At 55.5% G+C, this 24,388-nt stretch overlaps 1 protein-coding gene across 1 annotated transcript; it reads left to right on the top strand.

Moving 5' to 3' along the window:
• Positions 1 to 8,676: 8,676 nt before the first annotated feature.
• On the top strand, positions 8,677 to 22,724 carry TBX19 (T-box transcription factor 19). The gene is made up of 8 exons (XM_081112490.1): positions 8,677 to 8,689; positions 9,043 to 9,307; positions 10,559 to 10,693; positions 13,086 to 13,147; positions 14,713 to 14,774; positions 16,116 to 16,304; positions 18,573 to 18,708; positions 21,392 to 22,724. Exons 2-8 carry the CDS (start codon positions 9,047 to 9,049, stop codon positions 21,675 to 21,677), a joined length of 1,131 nt encoding a protein of 376 aa, XP_080968616.1. The 5' UTR covers positions 8,677 to 8,689; positions 9,043 to 9,046; the 3' UTR covers positions 21,678 to 22,724.
• The last annotated feature ends 1,664 nt before the right edge of the window (positions 22,725 to 24,388 follow it).

The raw sequence follows: 24,388 nt of genomic DNA, 5'->3' as shown, positions 1-24,388 counted from the left end.
TTCCCGACCCCTCTGACCCGTTCTCTCCGGGCCGGCCTTGCTTCTCTCCGGGTCCTCCGCCCGCCCTCCTCCCCCTTCCCTGGCTGCCCAGCACCGTGTTGGTCTCACCGGAGCGTCTCCTCCGCAGAGAACCTTTCCCTCCAACCCTTCCCACCCCATCCTCCCACCCGCCTGGCGCCCATGTCCCCCACCTCCCCTGTGCCACGGCCTGAGCCTGTCCCCGCGTCGGTGGCTTGTTGTCTGCATGGCCACCTCTCTCTCGTTAAACCCGGGAAGGTGCAGCCACGCCTGCTCCGTCCACCCCAGGAGGCCCGGGCACCTCGCAGGCACCGAGTGCGCTTTCGGCATGGTCCTCGCCCTGACTTGGTCTTCCCTTTTGCTTTTATTCTCCTTCTGTTTTGACCCCCCGACTTCCTGTTGCAGCGAGAAGAGCCCACAGCCCCAGGGTCCACTGGGGGTTGAGGAGGAGGCGCTGCCCAGCCCTGGGTCCCAGTCTGCGCCTGGTGCGTGGGAGACAAAGGGACGCATCTAGTATCTTCCCGGGAGGCGTGGGCACCTCCCCGAGTGCAAGTGCGTGGCTGTCGGAGGAGAACACGCCGCAGAGCTGTCTGGACCGAAGCTGCTCTGCACCCTGGTGTCTGTGCCGGTTCCCCTCGCTGTGGGCAGAGCAGCCCTAGGGAGACGCTAAGGGACTTTCTCCCTCCAGCCACCCTGGGATTAGGGCCACGGGCTTGGCTCTGCTGGTGGGAGGTGAGCAGTGGGTGTGTAGGATCCGCCAGGAGAGGGGGACCCTTCGGGGACGCCCTGGGAGAGAGGTCCTTCGCTCTTTGTCCTGACCTGTGACCTGGGGCGGTGGTCACGTTCCCTGGCGTGGCGCCCTCGGCCTCTGTACAGGCTCTGAGTTGGGGCTGGCGGGTGGCCCAGGGACGTAGGTTCTGGACGTGTCAGGAGAGCCTGCCTGGGCCTCACGTTTGCCCGTCCCCCCGGGCCCTCCTTCCTATAGGGGCCACACGCCACGCTTTATACACAAACACGATTGCCCAGTTGTGGCAGTCGGGGCCTGGAACGATTTTAATTAACGGGAAAATGGTCCTCCACCTGCTGATTAGGCCTCTTCGGGTACAACAAGATAAAAGCCGGATAATTTGGATGGAGTACTCTTCTTAAACGGTTCCTCTGTGCCAGCAGCCAATGGCAGGGAGGGCTCTCCCCCACCTGATCCAATGAGTGATTAAGAGAGGGCTTTTCTCCCCCCTCCCCTGCCCCCCCCCCCCCCCACTAAAGCTTAACAGGTTGGTGTATAATTTGGAGGCTTGGAGGGTGTCATGCTAGGTAGGGGCTTAGGCGAGGGCCAGCGTCTTCTCTCCGCTCGCACTGTCCTCACAGCGAGTGACAGGAGGAGGCAGGAGGCGGGAGCAGGCAGGTAGGGAGCGTCTCAGCCCAACATCTCCCTCTGAGGGGCCGTGGCCATGAGTGAGCTGGGCGCGCAGAAGACCGGCGATGGCACCGTCTCCCGCCTGCTCAACGTGGTGGAGAGCGAGCTGCAGGCGGGGAGGGAGAAGGGCGACCCCACGGAGAAGCAGCTGCGCATCACCCTGGAGGACGCCCCTCTCTGGCAGAGGTTCAAGGAAGTCACTAACGAGATGATCGTGACCAAGAACGGCAGGTGACTTCCCTGCGGCCCTGGGCTGGGCTGGGCGAGGGAGGTGAGGCCCCTGGAACATGGAGGAGGCGGCGCTGAGGTCTGGTTAAGGACTGGAGAAGAGCAGCCTCCCCCGCTTCTCCGGCCACCTGAGTGCCTGTCTCTGGGATGGGCGGGGGGGGGGGGGGGGGGCCACCTGTCTTGCTTGCATTTTCATGGAGAAATTACTCTGAAGGAGGGCAGGCCCAGGGGTTTGGGAAAGGGTCTCACATGTCGGCAAATAATGGCAGTTTTGACTGACGGTGAGTCCTGGCGGAGACCTGAGTCCCCACCGTGCAGATCAGGTGGACGGCAACTTTAGTTAGAAGCCGGGTGGTTTTTGCTTAAGTGTACGAACTTCCCGGAGATGTCTGACTAGTTGAAATTGGGAGCAAAAGGGCAAATTCGATCCTTGCCTATCAGTATATCTGCTTCCCGGTGTGTGTTTGGGGTGCATGTTCGGCTGAGTGTGTGAGTGAGTGTGTGTGTGTGTGTGTGTGTGTGTGTGTGTGTGTGTGATGTGAGCCGTTAGGGTCACAGGTAATGAAACTGGCATGAACCGCCTGAGCGGGGAGATCTCTTTTTTTCTCATTGCAACAAACTGGGGATTAACGGAACCTGATCTCCGTTGGCATTTCTCAGATTCTGTTAAACCTCGTCCGCTAAGGGGCTGGCAGGTAATTTTAGAAGCTTTCACTTAGTTAGTAGGAGAGAGAAGTATTTTGAAAGAGAATTTTACTGCTCCTGCCTGGGCAGACCGGCTCCTGACACCCAGCCAGTGCTCACGCATCGTGCGGGCCACGTGGCCACGGAAGGACAGAGGCGGGAGGTGTTGTTGGTGGCAGGCTGGCAGGACCGTGACAGCCGCCCGGAGAGACGCTCTGCTCCGGGAGAGGACGGCCAGGGCCGCCGCGCTGCGGGAGGCGTTTGTCCTGTGCGAAGCGCCTCCACCCCGAGGTCTCGCTTTCCCATTTTTTGAGAAAAATGCCCAGAGGAGAGAGGGAACCGTTCCTACGGCCCCGGGAGAACCGCGCAGCCGAGGGCTGTCCTGTGACATTGACATTCAAGTGCTTCGCTGGGACAGGTGTGCCGGGCAATACATGCGGTTGGTGCGAGTGCCAGGATGTCGAACTTGTTTGATATTTCTACTTTCCCTCTCTAATGGGTCCCCCTTTTATTTCATATGTAGGGCGTACGATGTATTTCTTTTAATATCTGTAATTGTTCCTACTCTTTATAGGTAGCTACACATTGTTTTTGGTAGAAAGGGATATAAAACATGTTTTTGTTTGTTTAATCCTCACCTGAGGATATGTTTGGAGAGAGAAAGAGGAGAGAGAGAGAGAAAGAGAGAGAGAGAAACATCGATTGATTGCCTCCCTGACTGGGGATGGATCGAACCCACAACCCAGGTACGTGCCTGACGGGGAATCGAACCTGCAACTTTTCAGTGTATAGGATGCTGCTCCAACCCACTGAGCCACCTGGCCAGGGCTGGATTTACCTTCTGCTCAGAGACGAGTGGGGGCACAGTTGTAAGCATCTGATGATACCTGATAAGGGGCAGGACTCTGTTCCTTATTCTTTGCATTGCTGGGCGGTGGTTACGCTAATACCCAGCCTCACACTCTCTAGCTGGCTGTCAGCGGGTCATTTATAGACGTAAAACAAGTACCGCCACCAAGCGGGAAGATGTTTCATCCCTTTCAGTCAGGAATAAACAGAAGTCTGATGCCGTCATAACACTCAGTTCAATCACACGCCATGTTGGCATGCGCTTTCTCTTGCCGTTTTTACCCATCACGTGTTTTTTTCTCCGTATTTAACATGGAAAGTTCTTCACAAGGTTGAAGTCCTCTAACATGAACTTTCCTTATAGAAAAAGCGCGACGATGGTCAGCTTGGCTCCTTGCTGTGTCCCTCCTCCCGTGAACTGAGTCTTTCCGGGGGTCTCTTAGGGCTCTGACCCTCGGGGCGCAGGGGGACAGAGGCTGCTTCCGGCCTCGGGTGGAGACGGGGCGCGTCTCTGCGAGGCGGACGTGGGTGAGGAGCCATTGGTCTGGGGCGACTGGGCCTCCGTTCGCCGGGTGGACGGTTAGCAACGCTCTCCTGTTCCTGCACAGACACGCCTTTCTTGTTTCGTCACCTTGTTCACTACCTTCTCCATCGTCTGCTTTTCTCCTAACCGCCTACTCCAATGTCTGCTTTCTACCCTTTCCCTGGGACGTAGCCGCTTGTCTCCTCCAAACCCTCACTCCCTGTCTCCCACACCAGCCCCTGAGCCCGAGGTGGGTGGACGGTGGCCCTTCTCCCGGGAGCAGAATATTCCTGGGGTTTCCTCCCAGCCCGAGCCCTTACCTGCACCGCAGGCAGGGGGCTTCCTGACTTTCCTAAGGGCCTCGGCGGGGGTCCTGGGCGCCTGTGCACTGGGCCTGGCTGTTCTGATGATAATAACCAGCTCGCGGAGAGCGCCTGCACTCGCTGGCGAGAGAAGGGAAAGGCTCGCTTCCCGATGGAGAGCGGTTTCCGTGCGTAAACCGGAGGCTCATCTCTGACATTGGTGAGAAGCAGCAAAGAGAGAGGCTTTTTCCCGAAAACCACTGAATTGTCCCCAGGACCTGGGATCCTGCCACCCACATTCCTCCCTCTCTTTGTCCGTTTTAATTCATCCTCTCCCTTTCCTTCGCTGCTTCTTTCCTTCTTTTTTATTTAGAACTTTTAGTGATTCATCGCCAGTCTTTCAGAGACAACAATGACAGTTCCTCCCAGAGCCCCTTGAATCATCGCTGGAGGTCAGCCCCAGCACTTCCTCCAAGCCTGTGAGCTCGGACTTCTATTTTAGGGGCAGAGAAGGCTGGCTTCAGGCTGCACAGGCGGATAAGTGGGATCCCTTGTCCCTCTTGATTTCATGACTGTAACATCCTTGGGGAAAGTGCTCCCGGTCATGTGTACTTCCACCAGCTAAATCATTTTGACTTAATGCTGACTGAATTTGCCTTCAGGCAGGCACGTCCATTTGCTGTCATAAAATAGGTGTTGGGGTCCGAAGTTGAATTTGCCAGCAATGACGGCTGTCAGCCGTGGCTGATGGTCACGGTTCCAGTGAGCCCGTGCAGAGCGGAAAATTCAGGTTGCACACCCGCAGGCAAATGGTTAGTGTCCTACCCCCCCCCCCCCAGACATTCTTCTCCGAGTTTACAGCTGCGATTTATGAGGAGCACGTGTATTTGTCTAATCTGCCCTAACACACACACACTCACACACACACACTCACACATGCACACTCACACACACTCACACACATGCACACACACTCACACTCACACACACTCACACACACACATACTCACACACACTCACACACACATACACACATGCACTCACACACACGCACACTCACACGCACACTCCCACACTCACACACACCCTCTTACACACACTCTTACATATACACACACACTCACACACTCTCACACTCACACACTCACTCTCTTACGCACGCACACACTCACACACATACACACACACACACACACACACACACACTCCCAGAGCTCTGATGACTGTTCCAGGAAATTCTAGTTCTATGGGGAGCTGGAGGAGGGCGTTGAGGAGTTTGCCTTCACCACCTCTGCCGTCCCCCACCCACAGCATCATCTGCCTTGTGCCTGCCCCTTTCTCCCAGCAGACCCCACTCCTCACAGCCTCCTTCTGCCCTGCTGCCTCCAAGTCCCCTGTTAGGGAAACAACATGAGAACTAGCCTCATGGCAAAGCAATAGGGTTCATGGGCAGCCCAGCCACCCATGGTTCCTCACACGTGGCTTGCGGAGTCCTTATTCACCTGCCACACTGCCTCCCCACTCTCCCCGCCTCTCTCTCTCTCTCTCTCTCTCTCTCTCTCTCTCTCTTCTCTCTCTCCCTTCTCCTGCCCCCTCTCTCCAGCCTTCCCTCTCCCCCCTCCTCCTCTCTTAGTTGGGAGTGATCTACACATTTCTCAGCTCCCCCAAAACTCTTGGGCATCTCTGTGGTTACCAGCACCTTGGAAAGAAAAGTGGGGTGGGAATCAGCTTGATGAGTAGAGCAGTTCACCCCTGAAAATGAGCCCGGCCCGGGCGCTGCCCACAGGTAAGCCCGCCATGCCTCCTGGCCCTTGTGAGGCCCGAGGCGCTGAACTTGGCTCCCAGGCAGGGGGCGCTCCAGACCCCTTACAAGACTTTTGGCAAATTGACTTATATTTACTCCTTCCTGGCATAATGGAGACTTAAAAAGACATAGCATCCCTTAGTTTTTTGTTTGTTGATGAAAAATTATTGTAAAGTTGTTGGCAAATGAAGTACTAAGGAGAATAAGCCATCCCACGCTTCCCAGTGTGGCCCCTGAGAGCCAGGGTGTGGGGGCCCCCCCTTTTCCTCTTGTTAGTAGCTTTATTGTGGTAGTCCCCACACCATGCCATCACCTACTTAAAGCAGACAAGTCAGGTGTTTGCTATATTCACGGAGTTGTGCATGTGGTCCCATAAATCATTTTAGAACATTTTCACTATTTCCCAAAGAAATCGTGCATCCTTAGCCGTCACCCCTCACCCCCCACTCTCCCCAGTCCTGGCAACCTCTACTTTTCATCCCTCCGTATAGATGTGCCGGCTCTGGACACGTCATGCTAATGGAATCATGCGACGCATGGCCCTCTGGCCGGCTCCTTTCACTGAGCACACGTCCTCCAGGTTCATCCACGTTGCGGCATTTTCATTGCCACCTGATACCCCGCTGTGTGCTCACACCCCCCACCTGCGTCAGCTGAGGGACACGCGTCTGTTGCTCTTTATGAAAGAGGCTGCTGGGAACATTGTGTTTCTGTGTGGATGCGTGTTTTCCTCTCTCTGGCACGTGCTCCTGGGAAAGGACTTGCGGGGTCCTGTGGTTGTTCTGCCTTTGACTGGTCAGGGAGCTGCCAGACTGTTTTCCCAAGTGGCTGAACTGTTTCCACTCTTGCCTGCAGGGTCCGAGGGCTCGATTTCTCCGCGTCCTCCCCACACCGTCACATCACTGTCCCTCCTGGAGAATGGGAACGGTGCCCCCTGCACTTCCCTGCTGGCCAGGGAGGCCCAGACCTTCCCACATGGTCAGGTTTCCTGTGGGTCGCGACCATCGGAAAACACATATAGCATATCAGATATTTACATGACGATTCATAACAGGAGCAAACTCACAGTTATGAAGTAGCAACGAAAATAATTTTATGGTTGGGGGTCACCACAACATGAGGGACTGTATGAAAGGGTCGCAGCATCAGGAAGGTTGAGAACCGCTGCCTTAGAGCATCAGGAGAAGAAGCCGGCACCTGTCCTTGCTATTGAAGGCCGCGCTGCCTTCCTGGGGGCCTGGCATGAGGCAGTGCAGAGAGGAGAGGGCAGAGAGCCTGTTAGCGGCGGAAGTGGAAACTGGAATTGTTTCTTCTGTTTGCCGGAGCCTCACTGGTCTTCTCCCTCAATTGTCCAGGCTTATTTGGGCCTCAGGGCCGTGGGACTGCGACTCCTTTGTGTGCAGGTGATATGGCTGATGTCACCCATTTCTGGCATTCGGCGTCTCGTTATTTAGGTCTCAGCTTAGATGTCACCCCGAGCCACTGGGGTCCACCAACAGCAATCCTTCCTCTCCAGCCCCCGCCTGACCCCCCACGGCACTCCCCGTGGCGCTCTGGCAGCTAAAGTTATTCCATGGTGGACAGACGCCTGCTCACCTTTTGTGGCCTGACTGCTCCGCTCGGATCTGGCGGCGAACAGGACGCTGGCCTGCCGCTGTTGGCACTGATTCCCACCCTCAGCTCTCCTGGCCTCAGGCAGGCGCTTCACGTGTTAGTTAAAGGAGTAAATACATCTCCAACGAGGTAGTCACATTTAGGAAAATGTTTCGGGGACTTCCTCTCCTTGTGGACTCGGAAGGGGAGGGAGGACAGGTGCGAGTGTGGTGGGAGAGGCAGGGGGGTGAGCCAAGGAAAATGTCCCAGGAGCTCAGGGAGCCCCTGTAACAGTTCCCATCCTGCCTGTCTCGGAGCTGGCACCGCTGCACAGGGGACGGGCTCCGTGCCTTTGCAGACCCTCACCTGTGCCCGTCCCTGCCCGGCTTGGACCCCTTCTCCCAGCGGCAGGCCCATCCCACTTCCCCTTTAATTCTCCTCCCAGCTCTTCAGAAGCAGCAGTCCTTAGACGCCCCCTCACGCCCTGCATGTCTCCTCAGTTATCATCTTAAGCGCCAACCAGACCTCTGAGGTTTAATGTGTGTTCCCGTGGCTCCCTGGGGGCTCTGGAAAAGCAGATTCCGGTGGAGTCGGGCAGGAGTGAGGTCTGAGGGCCTGCATTTCTGCAAACTTCCAGCTACACGGATACGCTCGTTCATGGACCAGCAAGTGTCTGTAGACTCTGGGTGGTTAGCATCCCGATGTGGGGCTGCAGATTTTAAAAGCCGTATTGACGAATAAGACAGCACCTGGCTGTCAGGTGTGTGTGTGTGTGTGTGTGTGTGTGTGTGTGTGTGTGTGTGTGTGGTGTGTGTGGTGGGGGGCAGGGGTGTGCCTGGAAACCAGGCTTTTAGAGGACAGATTGGAGCAACTTTCAATGTTTGGTGAAGGAAAAGTAAACCAGAGGGAGTCGGAAGCCAGGTGGTGAGGCGGCTCTGCAAGTGTTGGTGAGAGCAAACGTGCTGCGTGTCCCAGCGGGCGAGGGAAGGGGGGCCTCAAGCCAGATCCGCGTGTCCCAGTACATCCCGTGGGTGCAGATGCCCTCAAGGTGCTCACGCAAAGATGGTGCTACTGTCTTTTGAGTCCAGAGTGTGCACCACGCCACGGTCCCTTCTCAGAGGCTGTGGAGCACGTCGGCGGAGTGGAGGCTCTGAGAAGCCCTGCAGGAGAGGAACTGGCCTCACTTTAGCGTGAAGCCACGTCTTTGCGAGCAGTGCTCTCGCTGTTCCTCACGCTCGCGTTCTTTGAGACTGGGAAGGGCTGCTGGGGGTGTGAGTGCCAAGTGCCCCGTGTGCGGGCGAAGACTGGAGATGCTCTCTGTGCGAATGTGCATCTGACTATGCACCGTGGGCTGCAGGGTCCCCTGTCAGAGGCCTGGTGGGAGCTTTCAGACTCGCCGTGGAGCCCACGGGTTAGAGTGACCCCGATACAGAGTGACCCCGATACAGAGTGCATCTGTGGAAAGGGCTCTGTGGGACGGGGCCTGCTGCTCGGCTCCTCTTTATTTGTCCCCCCGCATTCTCTGCACCCCAAGGCACTCAGAGTGGACAGACGGCTGGACAGGGGGCAGGGTCCCTAACACTCCCACATCCCTGCTGTGGCTCAGTTTCTGCTTTTCTTTCAGACGGATGTTCCCTGTTCTAAAGATCAGTGTGACGGGGCTGGACCCCAATGCCATGTACTCCCTCCTGCTGGACTTTGTCCCCACGGACAGCCACCGCTGGAAGTACGTCAACGGGGAGTGGGTGCCGGTGGGCAAGCCCGAGGTCGCCAGCCACAGCTGCGTGTACATCCACCCGGACTCGCCCAACTTCGGGGCGCACTGGATGAAGGCACCCATCTCCTTCAGCAAGGTCAAGCTCACCAACAAGCTCAGCGGAGGCGGCCAGGTAGGAGCTCGGTGGCCTGGCCACCCGCCGCTCCGCGAACCCATGGAGAAGAAACAAGGGTGCATTTAGTCAATTAGAGGGGTCCTCACCGGCCTCTTCTCCCACAGAAGCCAATTACTCCCCCACCCCACCCCCCAGTCCAAATGTAAACAGGAATAAACAGCTCTTAATTGGTGCTTTCAGTTTTTAATGGACTTCCTGATGTGAAGAGAGCGCTTACTTAATCACAGCCTCGCAGGGCGCCCGGGAGGGGGAGCTGGGCGCGTGGTTTTGTTATTCCCTCTCCCCTTTTGATTTTGGTGAGAGTGGCGTGTTGGCAGTGGACGAATGCCTTAATCGAAAGCCGCTCCTAATGAAATAATGGCTCCCTCCTCTTGGGCATTAGGATAATTGTCAGTAGAATATGGAATCAGCTTTGGGTTTGCAGGAAGGTCTTCAGGGCGAGTGAACAAGATGTGGGGGCTTCTCCCCCCCCCCCCCCCGTTTTCTCTGGTCGGAGTCCGAATACCAGTGCTCCGTGTAGGGTTGTTGCTCACTTTATGAAATGTAGAATTTGGGGGGCATTAAAGGAAAGGCTTGTTACCCCCATATTTCGAGTGGCCAGCCTCTTAGCCTGCATTCTCTGCACGTCCACCATCTCTCCCTGCTCAGCCCCCCGGGACGCAGGAGGTCATGTTTCAGCCGGGGGAGGGAGCCCCCCAAGTCTTGGCAGTTTTCAGAGGTTCCCGTTCTTGTTAAAACAGGAAATGGGGAAGTACACTGTAACCGCCTCCCACTTTCCAGCGCCTCTTAGTGGAGGCGTGGAGTGGGTGCTCCGTGACCGGCAGGTGTCGGCGTCCCTATTCCTCAGGCAGCTCCTGTGGGTGCAGCCACATCCGGGCACTGAATCCTGGGTCCTCCCATGAAGGAAACCAGTGCGGTTAAGGGCCACAGTCCACATCATTGCGCTGAAAATAGGGAGAGAAAAAGAAGGAAGGCAGGATTTGGGCAGAAAATGGAATAATCTTTAGAACAACTCCCTGAAAACCCACACCCAGCCTCCTCTAAGCTCCAACATCCTGGTCCCTGGGAGCTCCTGGGAGAATCCCCTTTCTTGCTCAGAGAGGTGTGGTGCGTCTCAGGGGGCCGGGGATGCCCCGTGTGTGGCCCTAAGTGGGTGGTGCTGAGCTTGGGACCATGGGACCCCCGGTCCATTACCCGCGAGAGCCCAGGCCCTGCATGGCTCCTCTTCCTCTTCTTGCATCTCAACAGATAATGCTGAATTCCCTGCACAAATACGAGCCCCAGGTTCACATAGTGCGCGTGGGAGGTGCCCATCGGATGGTCATGAACTGCTCCTTCCCTGAAACCCAGTTCATCGCTGTGACTGCCTACCAGAACGAGGAGGTCAGGGCGTGTGTGTGTGTGTGTGTGTGTGTGTGTGTGTGTGAGACCCCGAGGGCGTGGTGGGACAGGGAGGGGGTGCTTTTATTGCCATCACCCAGCTGGGGTGACAGGTAGGTTTTTCAGGGTTCAGACACTCGGCGGAGGCGAAGTTAAGCGGCCGGGTGGCTGCTTGCTGCTCCCTCTCGCCGGTTCCTGTCCAAGTACCAACATGGACCAGGGCTGTCCCAGGGCCGGCCGCGGCCTGCAGGGAGCTGGGTGTCTGGAGAAAGGATCGTCGGGCGGGAGGGAAGAACGCGTTTTTGCCTGTTAGCGTTCATTCCACTGTGCACTGTGCGATTTGTTTACTGTGTGGGCTTCTAAAAGCAGGAAGCATGAGAAGGACAGGGCGTGCGCACGTGACTCCGCAGCCGCCTCCCTTTCTCCTGGGCTCCCCGCTCCTGCGCCAGGAAGAGCCGCGTGTCTTGGGCCTTTGCTGACGCACATGTTCTTTTCAATATTCGTTCAGTCAGCAGCTGTTTGCTGAGTGTTACTACCTGCTGGATGCTTTACGTGCTGGGAAACTGCAGTGAATAAAATACGTGTTCTGTGTCCTCAGGCACATATCCCAGATTCTGACCACCTGACGTTTGTAGGCAAATTAGCTATAATTTCATGCTGAAGTTGCTAGAGGGCCAGACCATTACAAATAGGGAAGCAGGTTGTTTACCATGACAGTAGAAGTGATTTTTTTCTGAAGATATGGGTAAACGCGATTTGATAGCCTTTGAACATGGGATATATTTGAACGTGAGTGGCCAGATTATTATGACCACCCCATCAATACTTCGTTGGGCCACCTTTTGCCTTTAACACTGTGGCGATTCTTCTTGGCATTGACTCCACGAGATGTTGAAAGGTGATGCGAGGAATCGGACACCATGCCTGATGAATAGCACTGTCCAGTTCTGTGAGGTTTGATGATTGTGGAACCAGCTGCCTGATGGCTCTTTTAACTTCGTCCCACAAATGCTCAATTGGATTGAGATCTGGTGATTGTGGGGGCCACCTAAGCAAGGTAAAGTCTCCCTCATGTTCTTGAAACCACTCCTGCACAATATGAGCACCGTGCATGGCGCATTGTCTTGTTGGAAGAAGCCATCTCCGTTGGGATACGCCATCAACGTGATAGGATGAACTTGATCATCAACGATGCTTAGGTATGTTGTGCTCTTCAGATGTTGTTCCACACGAATTAAAGGGCCCAAATCATGCCAGGAAAACATGCCCCAAACCATAACACTGCCCCCACCAGCTTGAAGGGTTGTACTCATGCATGTGGGGTGCATGCTTTCATGCTGTTTCTGCCAAATTCTCACTCTGCCATCGGCATGATGCAACTGGAAACGTGATTCATCGGACCACATGACTTTCTTCCAATGCTCAACTGTCCAATCCTTGTGTTCCTGTGTGAATTGGAGACGTTTTATCTTGGTAACTGCAGACAGCAAAGGTGTTTGAACAGGCCTTCGGCTTCCATATCCCATACGATGCAGTGTACGGCTAATTTGCCTACAAACGTCAGGTGGTCATAATAATCTGGCCACTCAGTGTGTATATATATATATATATGTATATATATATATATATCCATCCCATGTTCAAAGGCTGTTAAATCGCGTTGTTTATCCATATCTTCAGAAGAAAATCACTTCTACTGTCGTGGTAAACAACCTGGCCCTCTAGCAACTTCAGCGCGAAATTATAGCTCATTTGCCTACAAACATCAGGTGGTCATAATAATGCGGCCACTCAGTGTGTATCACATGTGTATCGTATGTCTGATACGCGATGTATATATAGTATGTCAGGGGGCCCTGAAGAAAAATGAAGCAGGCTAAGGCCAGGGGGCATCGGATGACCGTGGGTGGGAGTGAGAGCTTGTATCCCGTGCTAACCCGCCCCCTGGGTGGGCGACTGTTGAAGAATTAGGAGGTGATGCCGGACTCCTCTCGGCAAGGCTGGACTGCACGGCCTTACTTTCTACTTGGTTCCCAGGCTAGAAACCTAACTGGCATGCGGGAGCTGTTCAGTAATGGTTGAAAACAACGAATGACTAAGTCCAGGAAAGGTGTGGGCTCAGCACACGAGGCTTGCTCGTTTCCAGGGCTTTGGCCTGTCTTTGCTCACGTTCATGGCATCTGTTGTGTTCACCACAGGCCACGATAAAGCGCTCTGGCTGGAGACAGTGCGGTCGATCGTGGCTTTGTGCAGACATTAGCAAAGAAACGTGGAGCAGGGAGAGGAAGAAGTGAGGATGGGCCTGGTTTTACAGAAATTCCCAGGTGAAGAGGGAGGGTTCTGTCTGCCTGCCTGTCCTGCTTTCACTAACACTTCTTATCTTTGTGAACGTAAGATAACGGCTCTCAAAATCAAGTACAACCCCTTTGCCAAAGCCTTCCTGGATGCCAAGGAAAGGTGAGTAGAGACATTTCAGTAAAACCTGGTGCACTGATTTCTGCAAAGGTGGGACTTATGCTCCTCCAGAACGAGCTAGTAAAGCACTTGCTTTACTTTAAAAAAAAAATGTTTCTATTTATTTCAGAGAGAGTGAGAGGGAGAGAAACATCAATGATGAGAGGGAATCATTGATCGGCTGCCTCCTGTATGCCCCACCTCGGGGGATTGAGCCTGCAACCTGGGCATGTGCTCTGGCTGGGAATCGAACCATGACCTCCTGGTTCATGGTCGACACGCAACAACTGAGCCACTCTGGCTGGGCTGCACTTGCTTTATCTTTAATAAAAATGTTTTTAATAATCAATTTAATTTTTAACAAGATCCATAAAACTCAACCAACTTATAATTATCTGTCCCTTATAATAGAAGTCTGGGAGAACCTCTAACTGGCAATACTTCGTCACCTGCCTTACTACAGATTCCGGAAGCTAGCACAACCACATTTAAAAAATAATTAAGTGGTTTAGAATTATACAGTTCACTCTGCCCTCCCCAAGTATCCCTGAGGACTTTGTTTTCAGTAGGTTGGATTTTTCTAAAAACGACATTTAGCCTGGGAAGGTGAGTCATTCTTCTGAGCAGCTCGTACAGGTGAGCGGTCCACACCGTTCAGGTCTGAGAGAAGGTAGACTTCCGGGTGTGAGTGGTGCTTCTACCACACTGGGCCAGGGACTTCCGTCCCCGTATCCTTCCTTCCGTTCCAGGAAAAGCATGAACAAGTAATGGTACTTGTCATAGACTTCTGTCAGTGGGGCCTGGGCACTGACATGATGCCGTTGGAAGTGGTCAGATTTTGTTGCCTGAGTCCAAACCTTTTGATGCCTCCGACAACTGTCTGCTCCTTCTTATCACCAAGGCTCTGGGCCAATGGACAGCTGCTTGTAATGATGCCACAGGGTCTGTCCTTTCAATATTTGACTTAATTCTGAGGATGTAGAGGACATACTTATAACCCATTCAGATAAGCAAAGGCCTAAAGAAAACCTGCCTGGTGAGATGACAGAACCTGGATTCAGAATGCTGGTCGCGTGGTACAATCAGGAGAATGCAGGGCTTGGAGTGAGAGTCCTGCCTTGAGTCTGAGCTGCGCCATGGCCCACGTTGATCTGGCCGCCTTCCCCTTACCTCCCTGAGGTTCCTTTTTAAACCTTGTTCCCCTCACAGGACCGTGGGTGGGTCTAGCTCGGCACAGGTGAGGTTGTGCCTTCAAGTCCCCCGCGTATCTTAGCTGTTCTGAGGGCTTGGATGTTACCAGGCCGGACCCACGGCCAGAAGTCAGTAGGATCAAACCAGGCATATTTATACTTTCATATAAATATGAAAGTAACCCTGTAAAGCTGCGATTCGGGGAGCAGCGGCCCAGGTGGATGCAGTGCCTGGAGGGAGCGGGGTGGGAGAGACAGCGGCTTCAGGGACAGGGGGTTCGATTTTCAAGAATGGCGGTGCTCTCCGAGATTGGGGGCGGCTTGGCGCGGACGTGTGTGCCGGCTGGACAGCCATGGTGTGCTTCGTTCCTCTTCCAGGAACCACCTGAAAGATATCCCGGAAGCCATCTCCGAGAGCCAGCACGTGGCCTGTCCCCACCGTGAGTTGGGTGAACTCGGCGTGGGAGGTGCCTGGGGCGACACCAGGAGCCAACACCGCCACAGCAGGCTCTCCACCAAACCTCCCGTCACCACCCAGCGGGTTATTTCTTCCTCTCAAGACAAGTCTGTGCCCTGGCGGGAGTTCCCAGAGAGGCAGAGACAGAGAGACGGAGATGGAGACAGAGAGACAGAGACGGAAATGGAAACAGAGACAGAGAAAGAGATAGAGAGACAGAGAAAGACAGACAGAGAGAGATAGAGACAGAGACAGAGAGACAGAGAGACAGAGAAAGACAGACAGAGAGAGATAGAGCAGAGACAGAGAGACAGAGACAGTCACAGATGGAGACAGAGTAGAGACAGACGTTGTCAGTATATAGAAATGCAACTGATTTTTTGCGTTGATTTTATGTCCTGTAAGTTTGCTGAATTTGTTTATTAGTTCTAACATCTCTCTCTCTGTGTGTGTGTGTGTGTGATCTTTAGGGTTTTCTCCATATAAGATCATGTCATCTGTGAACAGAGATAACTTTATTTCTTCCTTTCCAATTTCGGTGCCTTTTCTTTGTTTTTTCTTTATTTTTTAATTTTGATGTTTTTGCCTGATTGCTCCGGGTGGGACCTCCCGTATCACGGTGAATAGAAGTGGCAAGAATGGGTGTCTCTGTCTTCTGACCTCAGAGGAAAGCTCTCAGTTTTGGACTGAGCTTGTTGTAAGCTGTGGGCTTGTCAGATGTGGCCTTCATGATGTTGCCCAATTTCCTTTTATCCCTAGTTCGCTGAGTGTTGTTTTTTTAATCATGAAAGCATGCAGATGCATTTTTTGCATCAATTGAGGTGATTATTCACAAACAAATTTCTATGAACTACTCTGCAGCCTCCCACAATATTCTGCAAGATTCTTGCTGCCCAGGCATGCTAGTGGCTCCCCATCTTTTCGCTTTTCGGATCCTCTTCGTGGGGGTGGGGGGGGGGGCACAGAGAGCCCGTCACCCCTCCTGTGTAACCACAACAAACAGTCCCAGTGGCTGCAGCTGACACCTCCTCCTTAGACAGACTTTTGATTTCACTCAGTGAAGCCAGAGCACCTTACGCGGTGAGCTTCCATTAGTGTATGCATCCCAACAGTCTTCTCTAGCGCTATGGCTCCAGTGCCACAAACCTGGCTGGGACCTGCTGTCCATCTCCAGAGAAGCCGGCGAGCTGCGCCACGCGTGGAAGGGGGCGGGGTGGTCTCTGTCCCACGGCGGACGTCCAGTGTGGTCCACACAGAAGCAGAGCAGTGCACGGTGGCGGGGAGCCCGACTGGCGGTGTCAGTGTGTCTTCCTCTCTGTCCTAGTGGGCGGCTGGATCTTCTCCAACCCGGATGGAGTGTGCTCGGCCGGGAACACCAATTTCCAGTATGCGCCCCCCCTGCCTCTGTCTGCCCCTCACACCCACCACGGCTGTGAGCGCTACGCTGGCCTCCGAGGGCACCGGCCGGCCCCCTACCCGTCCGCGTACATGCACAGGACCCATTCTCCCTCAGGTGTGTGGCTCTGCTCACTGAACCCCAGGCACGGGGGTGGGGTGGGGTGGGGGGGTGGAGGAGAGAGATGGATAAACCGTAAAAGAAGTGTCTGAAGATGAAAGAACCCCTTTCATGGAACACAGGTAACATCATTGCATGTTGCTATTTTAATGTTTTCTTTTGTATACTAATCGTTGGATTTAGATAGGACGTTGCTAGCGTTTTGTAATTTTCGTAAGACACCGAGCCTCCTGGTTTGTGATGGGTGTGATGGCGCAGGGCATGGTGCCCGGAGCAATTCCAGGCTTCGCCTCAAAGACCAGGTTGAAGGTGCGTCTGAGACAGCCGCTTGCTGCCTTCACGGGGCTTTTCTGCAGTGACAGGGCTCAGTCCTGGGAGCTCGGGCCCGCCCTGAGGCGCTGCCTGGAAGGCCTCGGGGAGCAGTTACTCTGCACCAGGCTTTCGTAGGATTAGCTGAAGGCACACAGAGCCAACCTTGATAACTTTTGGTCTGATTATTTTTATTTTTATTTTTTTAAATATATATTTTATTGATTTTTTACAGAGAGGAAGGGAGAGAGATAGAGAGTTAGAAACATCAATGAGAGAGAAACATCGATCAGCTGCCTCCTGCACATCTCCCACTGGGGATGTGCCCGCAACCCAGGTACATGCCCTTGACCGGAATCGAACCTGGGACCTTTCAGTCCGCAGGCCAATGCTCTATCCACTGAGCCAAACCGGTTTCGGCAGGTCTGATTATTTTTTATGTTGACGCTGATGTGTGCTTTTACCCTCACTGACTGCTGCCTTGCCCGCGCTGGCCTGTGTCAACCCCTTGCCTGGCTATTTTTATGAAGAAGGGAGCAATGGAACCAAGGATGGATTTCTCATTCAGTTATTTATGCAAAAAATATTTATCAGGGGCCAATGGGATTCCCAGTTCTGCCCACGAACAAGTCAGACCCTCAAGGAGCTTCCATCCTCAGATGGGGAGACTGACATGAAACCAGACAAACAAGTCAAGTCCGTGGCTGGGAGGTGGAGGAGGTGTTAAGCCTGCAGTGCCGGGGACACGTGAGCCCGTGTCTGCAGAGGACTTTCCTGGTCACCAGCACCCGTCCCCGTGCCCCTGCCTGCGTCCTGGCGACCTTGACAGCTGCCGCAGGAGGGAGAGCGGAGCTTAATGCCTGACACTGAGCAGCGTTCTCACTCACTTCCTGGTTCTTTCCGTGGTCAGCACACGAAACGCGCCCTCAGAGCATAGCCCCAGGCTCTTCCAGGCCATTGGGGTGTAGGTCTTCCCTGGAGGGGCTCAGGGCTGCATGGATCCACCCGTCACTCATCACACTACCCAGTGGCAGCACTAAGATGGTCCTGGCCTGAGCGTCCCCCGGAACCTCTTAGAAGGTGGCCTCTCAGGTTCTCCTTCTGAAAGAGGCTGTGTTTTAACCAGGTCCCGGGTGACTCCGACGCACAGGAGAGTTCGAGAAGCATTCTGTAAAACACACAGGCCAAGGTGCTGAGGGGAAAGGGGCAGATCTGCCCAGAGGGGTTAATGCTGGAGATCTGGAGGCTGCGTGGAAAACGAGGGGCGGGTGGGCGGGGTGAAGGATGGGCGACATGGGACACACGCAGAGGTGAAGGGCATCGCGGATGATCGTGGTGTGAGCGAAGACCCAGGAGGGCGAGGGCCGGGAGTCCGGGGAACGGATGAGGAACAGGGTAGAGAGAGGGGAGGTAGAGGACGCAGAGCGGAGGCTGAAGAAGTTGTACGTGCCAATCAGGTGAGGAGTGACTTGGCCAGAAACTTCGCTCTCCTCTTTCGCCCTCCTTCCTCTCCTCCTCTTCTCCCTCCTTCCTCTCTCTTGTACTGACAGTATGTACGCAGGTGGAGATTCAGAGACACAGACGACACTGTTTCTGAGAGGTTAAGTCCACCTGAGGCTGCTGAGAGGAGTAGGTCCTGGACCTCAGACAGCTCAGCTGAGGCCCTGGGGGCCCTGAGCTTGGCCTGAGGGGAATGACATCGTAAGTGTGACGTGAGTTAGCCGAGGTGCACCTCAGCGGGCACTCAGCCTCAGCCTCGCCCGTATGGCGGAGATGAGCATGTGGCGTACGGCTGACGTGAAAAATCCAAGCCTCCCCCCTTTCTGTTTCCCTCAGAAATGCTAACAGCGACTGGCACCTGTAGGCAAGCCATGGCTGTGATGGCCCCGGGATAGGCTCACTGGGCACCACTTCGTAGGTCTGCATGCTCCCTCAACTGTTGTTATTTCTCCAAAGTGAACTTGCTAGAAAGCTCCGGCAACAACCTGCAAGTGTTCTCCGGAGCTGACAGCTGGACTTCCATCTCCTCCACGCCCCACGCCAGCATCCTGTCCGTCCCGCACACCAGCGGCCCCATCAACCCTGGGCCCAGGTAAGACAACGCCGGCAGCTGCTCCCTGACTGGGGGGCGAACGTCATCACGGGGACCCCAGTGCCTTCTCTCCCGAGGGGCCTGGTCTAAGTCATTGCCTACTTCTCAGCCACGGGGCAGCGAGGGTCAGTAACAGGCAGACCTTTCACTCCCGCAAGAAACTGGTGGGAAAGGACTGCTCAGTGTTTTTTTTTTAAGGTTAAAGATTTCATGGCCGGGTCATGTGTCTCACACCAGGGAGACACACTGAACTGTGGTGGTCGCAGGTAGGCGATGGACAGGGGAGTCGAAGAGGGAAGGTGAATGCACACTGAGGATGCAAGGCCTTTGATGGTCCATGTTCTTATCAGCCGCCATCCTCACGGGGCAGGGAGTGGGTGCCGGGCCCACAGTGCAGGTGACGGGCTGCGTGCAGGCAGGACCCAGTGCGTGACGCTCACAGAGACCCAGTTAGTTCTGACTCTGGAAATTGGTGCAGGCGGTGAAGGCAAGGGCGCCTGGAGTTGGATTGACATGGACTTGAGTCCCAGCTCTCTCTCTCTCTATTGTCTTTGTGACCCTGGGCGGCTTTCTTGGCCTTACTGAGCTTTGGCTCTCCTACCTGTAATAATGTGAGCTACTGTAGAGTTAGAGTCAGATCAAGATAGAAAATGCAGTAAAATGCTTTGGGAGCAGCAAGTTCTATCTCCGTGTCAGCTGCTACGTTCAACAGAGGTGTGCAGGGTGTGGAGAAGGTCCATAAAGGGGTTCAAATGACAGGAGCGGGTTGCGGGGGTCAGAGGGCCTGTGATTTTGCCGGTGGAGAGCAGGCAGATGCAGGGCCTTGGTCTACAGCAGCGCTTCTCACGCTCCATGCGCGTCAGACTCGCCTGGGATGTTGTCACAGTGCACCGCGGGCCCGAGACCTGCGGTTGCCACAGGCTTCCAGGTGTTGCCGTGTTGCTGTAAATGGTGATCTTGGTGTTGCTGTGGCCACAGGGTCTCGTGTCATGCTGTCCCGGCAGCTGCCACCTGTCGCCGGCGGCTCCTGACCGTGACACGTGGCTCGCCCCTATTGAGACCCTCAGCAGGGGCCGGCACACACGGAAGTTAGAAGACGGAGAACGAAGCAAAGAACAAAAAACTCAATGATTGTTTACCCCCACTGCAGAATGTGAAGTAATACTTTAAATATTTTCAGTTACATAGAATATGATTAGCAATAAGATCTTTTTTGTTTTTCCTTCTTGAAAGAGTGGCCACGAGGAAGTGTGCCTGGCCTCGCGGCTCACGTTTTCGTCCAAGCAGGTAGTGCCCGACGGAGGGTCTCAGGGAAACGCCCTGGCCTGGGCCGAGGCAGGAGTGAGAGAGAATGTCCTTGAAGATGTGGAGCCGTCCCGGCCACGTTCTCTACTCGGTGCTGTGGGCGTCAGGGACAGCGCTCAGAGGTGTCCACGGGCTGGCAAACGTTTCTGTTTCCCTGACGGAGGAAAACCAAAGCCGAGAGCAGCATTAAAAGCTCCCAAAGGCCACACAGCCAGAGCTGGGCTTCCCTGCGCAGGAGCCACCAGGAAGGGCTGCTGTTGCAGGAGAAACCGGGGCGCAATCGGGCCAGCTGAGCCGGGGGAGAGAGTCCGGGCCTGGGCTGCAGGCTGTGTGTGGCCCAGCGGCGAGGGAAATCGGGCCGAGTGGGCTGTGGCTGCTGCCGCTGCTTCCCTCGGGGTGGGGTTAGCCCCTTCTGCCTCCATAAAGACTGTGGGGGTCAGAGCGTCACTGGGGTCAGGCGCCTGTAACCAGGCAGCACTTTAACGGGATGCAGACTCCACGTCCGAACGCTGGCTAAGGCGCGGAGCACTGGAGTCCTGCTGCCGGTGCCCTCGCTGCCACTTCCATCTGGTTGACAATCAGCTGGAATGCTTTGGAAAGTCTTGACCCCCAGGCATAGGCAGACTAGGCACACCAGGGTCTTGGTGGGTGGGTGGAGGGGCGGGCTGGGGGGGTGGGGAGGGATGCAGCGGCAGTGTTTACAGACCTCGCTGGGTGACTCAGTGCAGCCAGGTGAGAGAAAAGGTGCTGTCAATAAGAGGATCAGGAAGGGCCCGTCCGCCTCTGTGCCAGGGCAGAGCTGGCCCAGGGCCCCAGGGGGAAGACTCATTGTAACAGCTGCCATCTACTGGGAGCCATGCGCCAGGCGTCACGGATTCCTCCAACAACATCGGAAGGTCTGCATAATTATCCCCAATCTCGAAGACGGGGCTCAGAGATATTACATAATTTGGCCAAGGTCACGAGCTAACAGTGGTCGAGGTGGCCTTCGGTGCCAGGCTTTCTGACCCCAGCGTGTCCTGGTTACTGCACCACATCGCCCCGCCTGGCCAGGGAGACCTCTTTCTTCCTGCCCTTCGCACAGGCTGGGCCAGGGAGGCCCAGAGACGGAAATTGCTGTGTTGGAAAGTGAACAGCTTGTTGGTGGCAGGGCCAGCCTCAAACTTCAGGTCTCAGCACACCTAATCCTGTCCTTCCCCGCTCATCTCGCCGCTCCCCTCGGCTTCTCCGCAGAATCAGGGTCAGTGTGTCAGAGCCACAGGAAAGCCACGGCCGGGTGCCCCTTCCAGCCCCACGGCCTCTCAGTATCATATGTGCTTGTCGGGCGATCGTTTCGGGAATGCCATCACGCATCCTGCCTCTCGTTCTGTCTCTGCAGCCCCTACCCGTGCCTGTGGACCATCAGCAACGGTGGCGGGGGCCCTGCCGGGCCGGGCCCCGACGTGCATGCTGGGTCTCCGGGAGCATTTCTCCTGGGCAACCCCGCTGTGACTTCGCCCCTCTCCACCCAGGCGCCCACTTCGGCGGCGGTGGAGGTTCTGGGGGAGCCCTCGCTGACCAGCATCGCCGTGTCCACCTGGACAGCGGTGGCCTCGCATCCGTTTGCGGGCTGGGGTGGCTCGGGTGGGGGTGGGCGCCATTCTCCCTCCTCGCTGGACAGCTAGGCAGGGTCCGAGGGCAGGGGTCCACAGAGAACCTTCCATGTGTCCAGCACCTAGAAACCCCGATCCCAGTGAGTGAGGCTGCAGGGGGTGGGCTCCTCCAGAAGCTGACTGGTAGGTCGTTCCGCGAGGGTGAGGCTGATGATGTACTGGGTCTTTCTACCACTTTCTGTTTGCGATCTCATTTTCTCCGCAGCGGATTTCTCTATGCTCGGGCAACAGCGGTTCGTCGAATACCCTCCTGGGCCTTGCCCCTACTCCCAAGTGATTGCAGACGGCGACTTCTTCTAAGTGAAGAAGCACATGCCACTAACTTCTGTTAAGTGAGCTCCAAGTTTGCCTGCCCGAGGCCACCGCTTTGTGGCTTTGTGCAGTACTGGAGGGTGTGTGGCCACCAGGCTTCTACTCTGCGAGCAAGAGAGGCTGTAACTCAGCGTGAAGGTAGCAGAGATAGAGCCAGTCACACAATCCAGCGGGGAGCCTGGCATCGAGGTCAGATCACGCACTCCCTTGCTCAGTAACCTTCGATGGCTCACCAGTGCCTGCAGAGCGGAGTCACACGTAACCACCAGGAGACCCTCTACGGCCCGGCCTCGCCGCTTCTGCAGCTGAGCTCCCTGCTACCTGGCAGCACCCGCGTGTCAGTCGAGGGAGACACTGCCTCGGTGCTCTGTGCGTTCAGTGGACTTTCCCACCGCTGTGCCTCTGACCCGAGCTGCCCTCTGTCTAGTCCCACTGTGCATCCTATCCCTCTCCCTGCCTCGCCCAAGTGCCAGGTCTTGTACCAGCCCTGCCCTGCCCTGCCTGGGGCATTGCTATAGCCAATGCCCCACCCAGGCACACTCCACTGTGCCCTGCCCCGGCTCGCCCCTGCTTGGCCTCTGGTGTGGAGCTCACCTCATTCTGCCTGTGCTTTTCTTATCTGTGAGTGTGTCTCTCCCAGAGACTGTGAGCCCCTTGGGGGTGAGGCCTAGCCTTGACTTTGTGCCCCACAGCTCCTGGATCTGTGCCTTGCCTACCGTAGGTGCCCAATAAACCTTGGTTCAGCTGAACTGGTGTGAAGTGTGTTTGCTAAAGGACAGTGGTGAGAGGCAGAGCTCAGAGACAAGTGGCCGGGACAGGGTAGCCTGTCAGTGTGGGAGCCTGGGTCACGCTGGACGGCCAGGTCTCAGTGCCTGCTGACACACGGTGACGGTGTGGGCTAGCACTGGTCCGTGGCTCCCTGCACCTGGGTCACCTGGAGCACCTGCTAGGATACAGATTCCCGGGCACACTCCACCCCTATGGGTCAGAACCACGGGGCTGGAATCCAGGAACGTGCATTTCAAACAAGGGCTCCAGACAATGGACACGGAGTTGTTTGAAAAGACTTGCCTAGAATAGAGAAATAAAATGATAAATACTTTAGGAACCTGATTACAGATAAAAATCCCAACCTCTGTCTCAGCCAAGCTCATTGCTGTAGCCCATGCCCCAGCCAAGGTCATTGCTGTAGCCCATGCCCCAGCCAAGGTCATTGCTGTAGCCAATCGCAAAATCACTGTTTCATTGGTTCTCCCTTGCCTCTCCTACCCACTGCCGGATGCGATGATAACCCAGGAGCGAGGTGTCCAGACGCGGTGGTGAGTGGCTCTCCCGGCATTGATGTCACACTGCCCTGACAGAGTGGCCACTGAGGGAGCCCAAGGTTCTGCTTGGAGCCCGGCAGTGGTCAGCTGCTCCCGCCACTGTTCCACCGGCTGAGCCCATACGACCCGCCATGCCAAGCCGTGGTCTGGGCGTGCCAACGTGGCCCTCTTGCGACCTTGGTTCTTTCTACAGAAAAGGGCCCTTTAACACGTGCCATTCCGTTTTGGAAACAATGCCACTCCTACCACACGGTGACCTGGAAAGCCACCTGACCGCACCCAGGTTGCGGGGCCAGAGCTCCGGGTCCCTTGAGTGTGGGTAATGAGGCACGAGGTACCCACACACTGCCCTTTGCAAAGCTGCCTGGTCGGCACACCCACAGACAGGACTCTTTCCTTCCCCAGGCCCTCTGCCCTGCCATCAGAGGCCACTGAGATACTGATATATCGGCATCTCGGCAAGGTGGTAGGTTGTAAGTTGTAAGAAGTGGCCCTTTCTCGTTCTGCTAGAAGCTGAGGCTGTCGTAGCCTCCTGTTGCCCCTGCGGGTTGGGCACAGTTCCTACTCTGCGCCAGTCCCTACAACAGGGGCCACGCACCAAAGGGCTGGCAAATGCTAACAGCTCTATGGAAACCTATCTGTAGTCTCACCTGTTCTGCCCCTGCCCCAGCCTGGAGCAGACAGGAGAGGCCAGGGGCCCAGGGCAGCGAGAGCCTGCAGCCTTCATTCCCTGTCCACTTCCCCGGCTCAGATGAATGGGGTCCTCCTGGAGGATGACGTAAGCACGGGCTAGGCTGGGGGTGCGTGCACCTCATTGGCCTGGGAGCCTGCGATGATGCTGAAATGCAGTGCAGCAGCTGTGTCCAGGCCCGTGGGTGTCAGCCCTGCAGCGGGAGCCGTGAGCTTTCTGGTGTTTTCGCCATAGTCCGGCCCATTTCTGACTGGGAGGAACAACCCTTGATTGCTTGTCAGTTTTAAAAAATGACAGTCTCTGAGGTTTTAGAGAAACTTTGGAGCATCTTCATCACCCAGCTCATTATAGAGGGAAACAGTGCCATGTCGGGTTTCTGGCGGGTCGCATGACAT

The sequence above is a fragment of the Myotis nattereri genome (assembly GCF_964212035.1).
Source record: "Myotis nattereri genome assembly, chromosome: 18".
Taxonomy (NCBI): domain Eukaryota; kingdom Metazoa; phylum Chordata; class Mammalia; order Chiroptera; family Vespertilionidae; genus Myotis; species Myotis nattereri.
The sequence above is the reverse complement of the archived record's forward strand: the minus strand, read 5'-3'. Positions and strand labels throughout refer to the sequence as shown.

Coding starts and splice junctions, on each gene's coding strand:
- TBX19 (XM_081112490.1), top strand. CDS start 9,047: ATGTTCCCTGTTCTAAAGATCAGTGTGACGGGGCTGGACCCCAATGCC. Junction 14,775..16,115: donor GCACGTGGCCTGTCCCCACC/GTGAGTTGGGTG, acceptor TCTCTGTCCTAG/TGGGCGGCTGGATCTTCTCC. Junction 16,305..18,572: donor CAGGACCCATTCTCCCTCAG/GTGTGTGGCTCT, acceptor ATTTCTCCAAAG/TGAACTTGCTAGAAAGCTCC.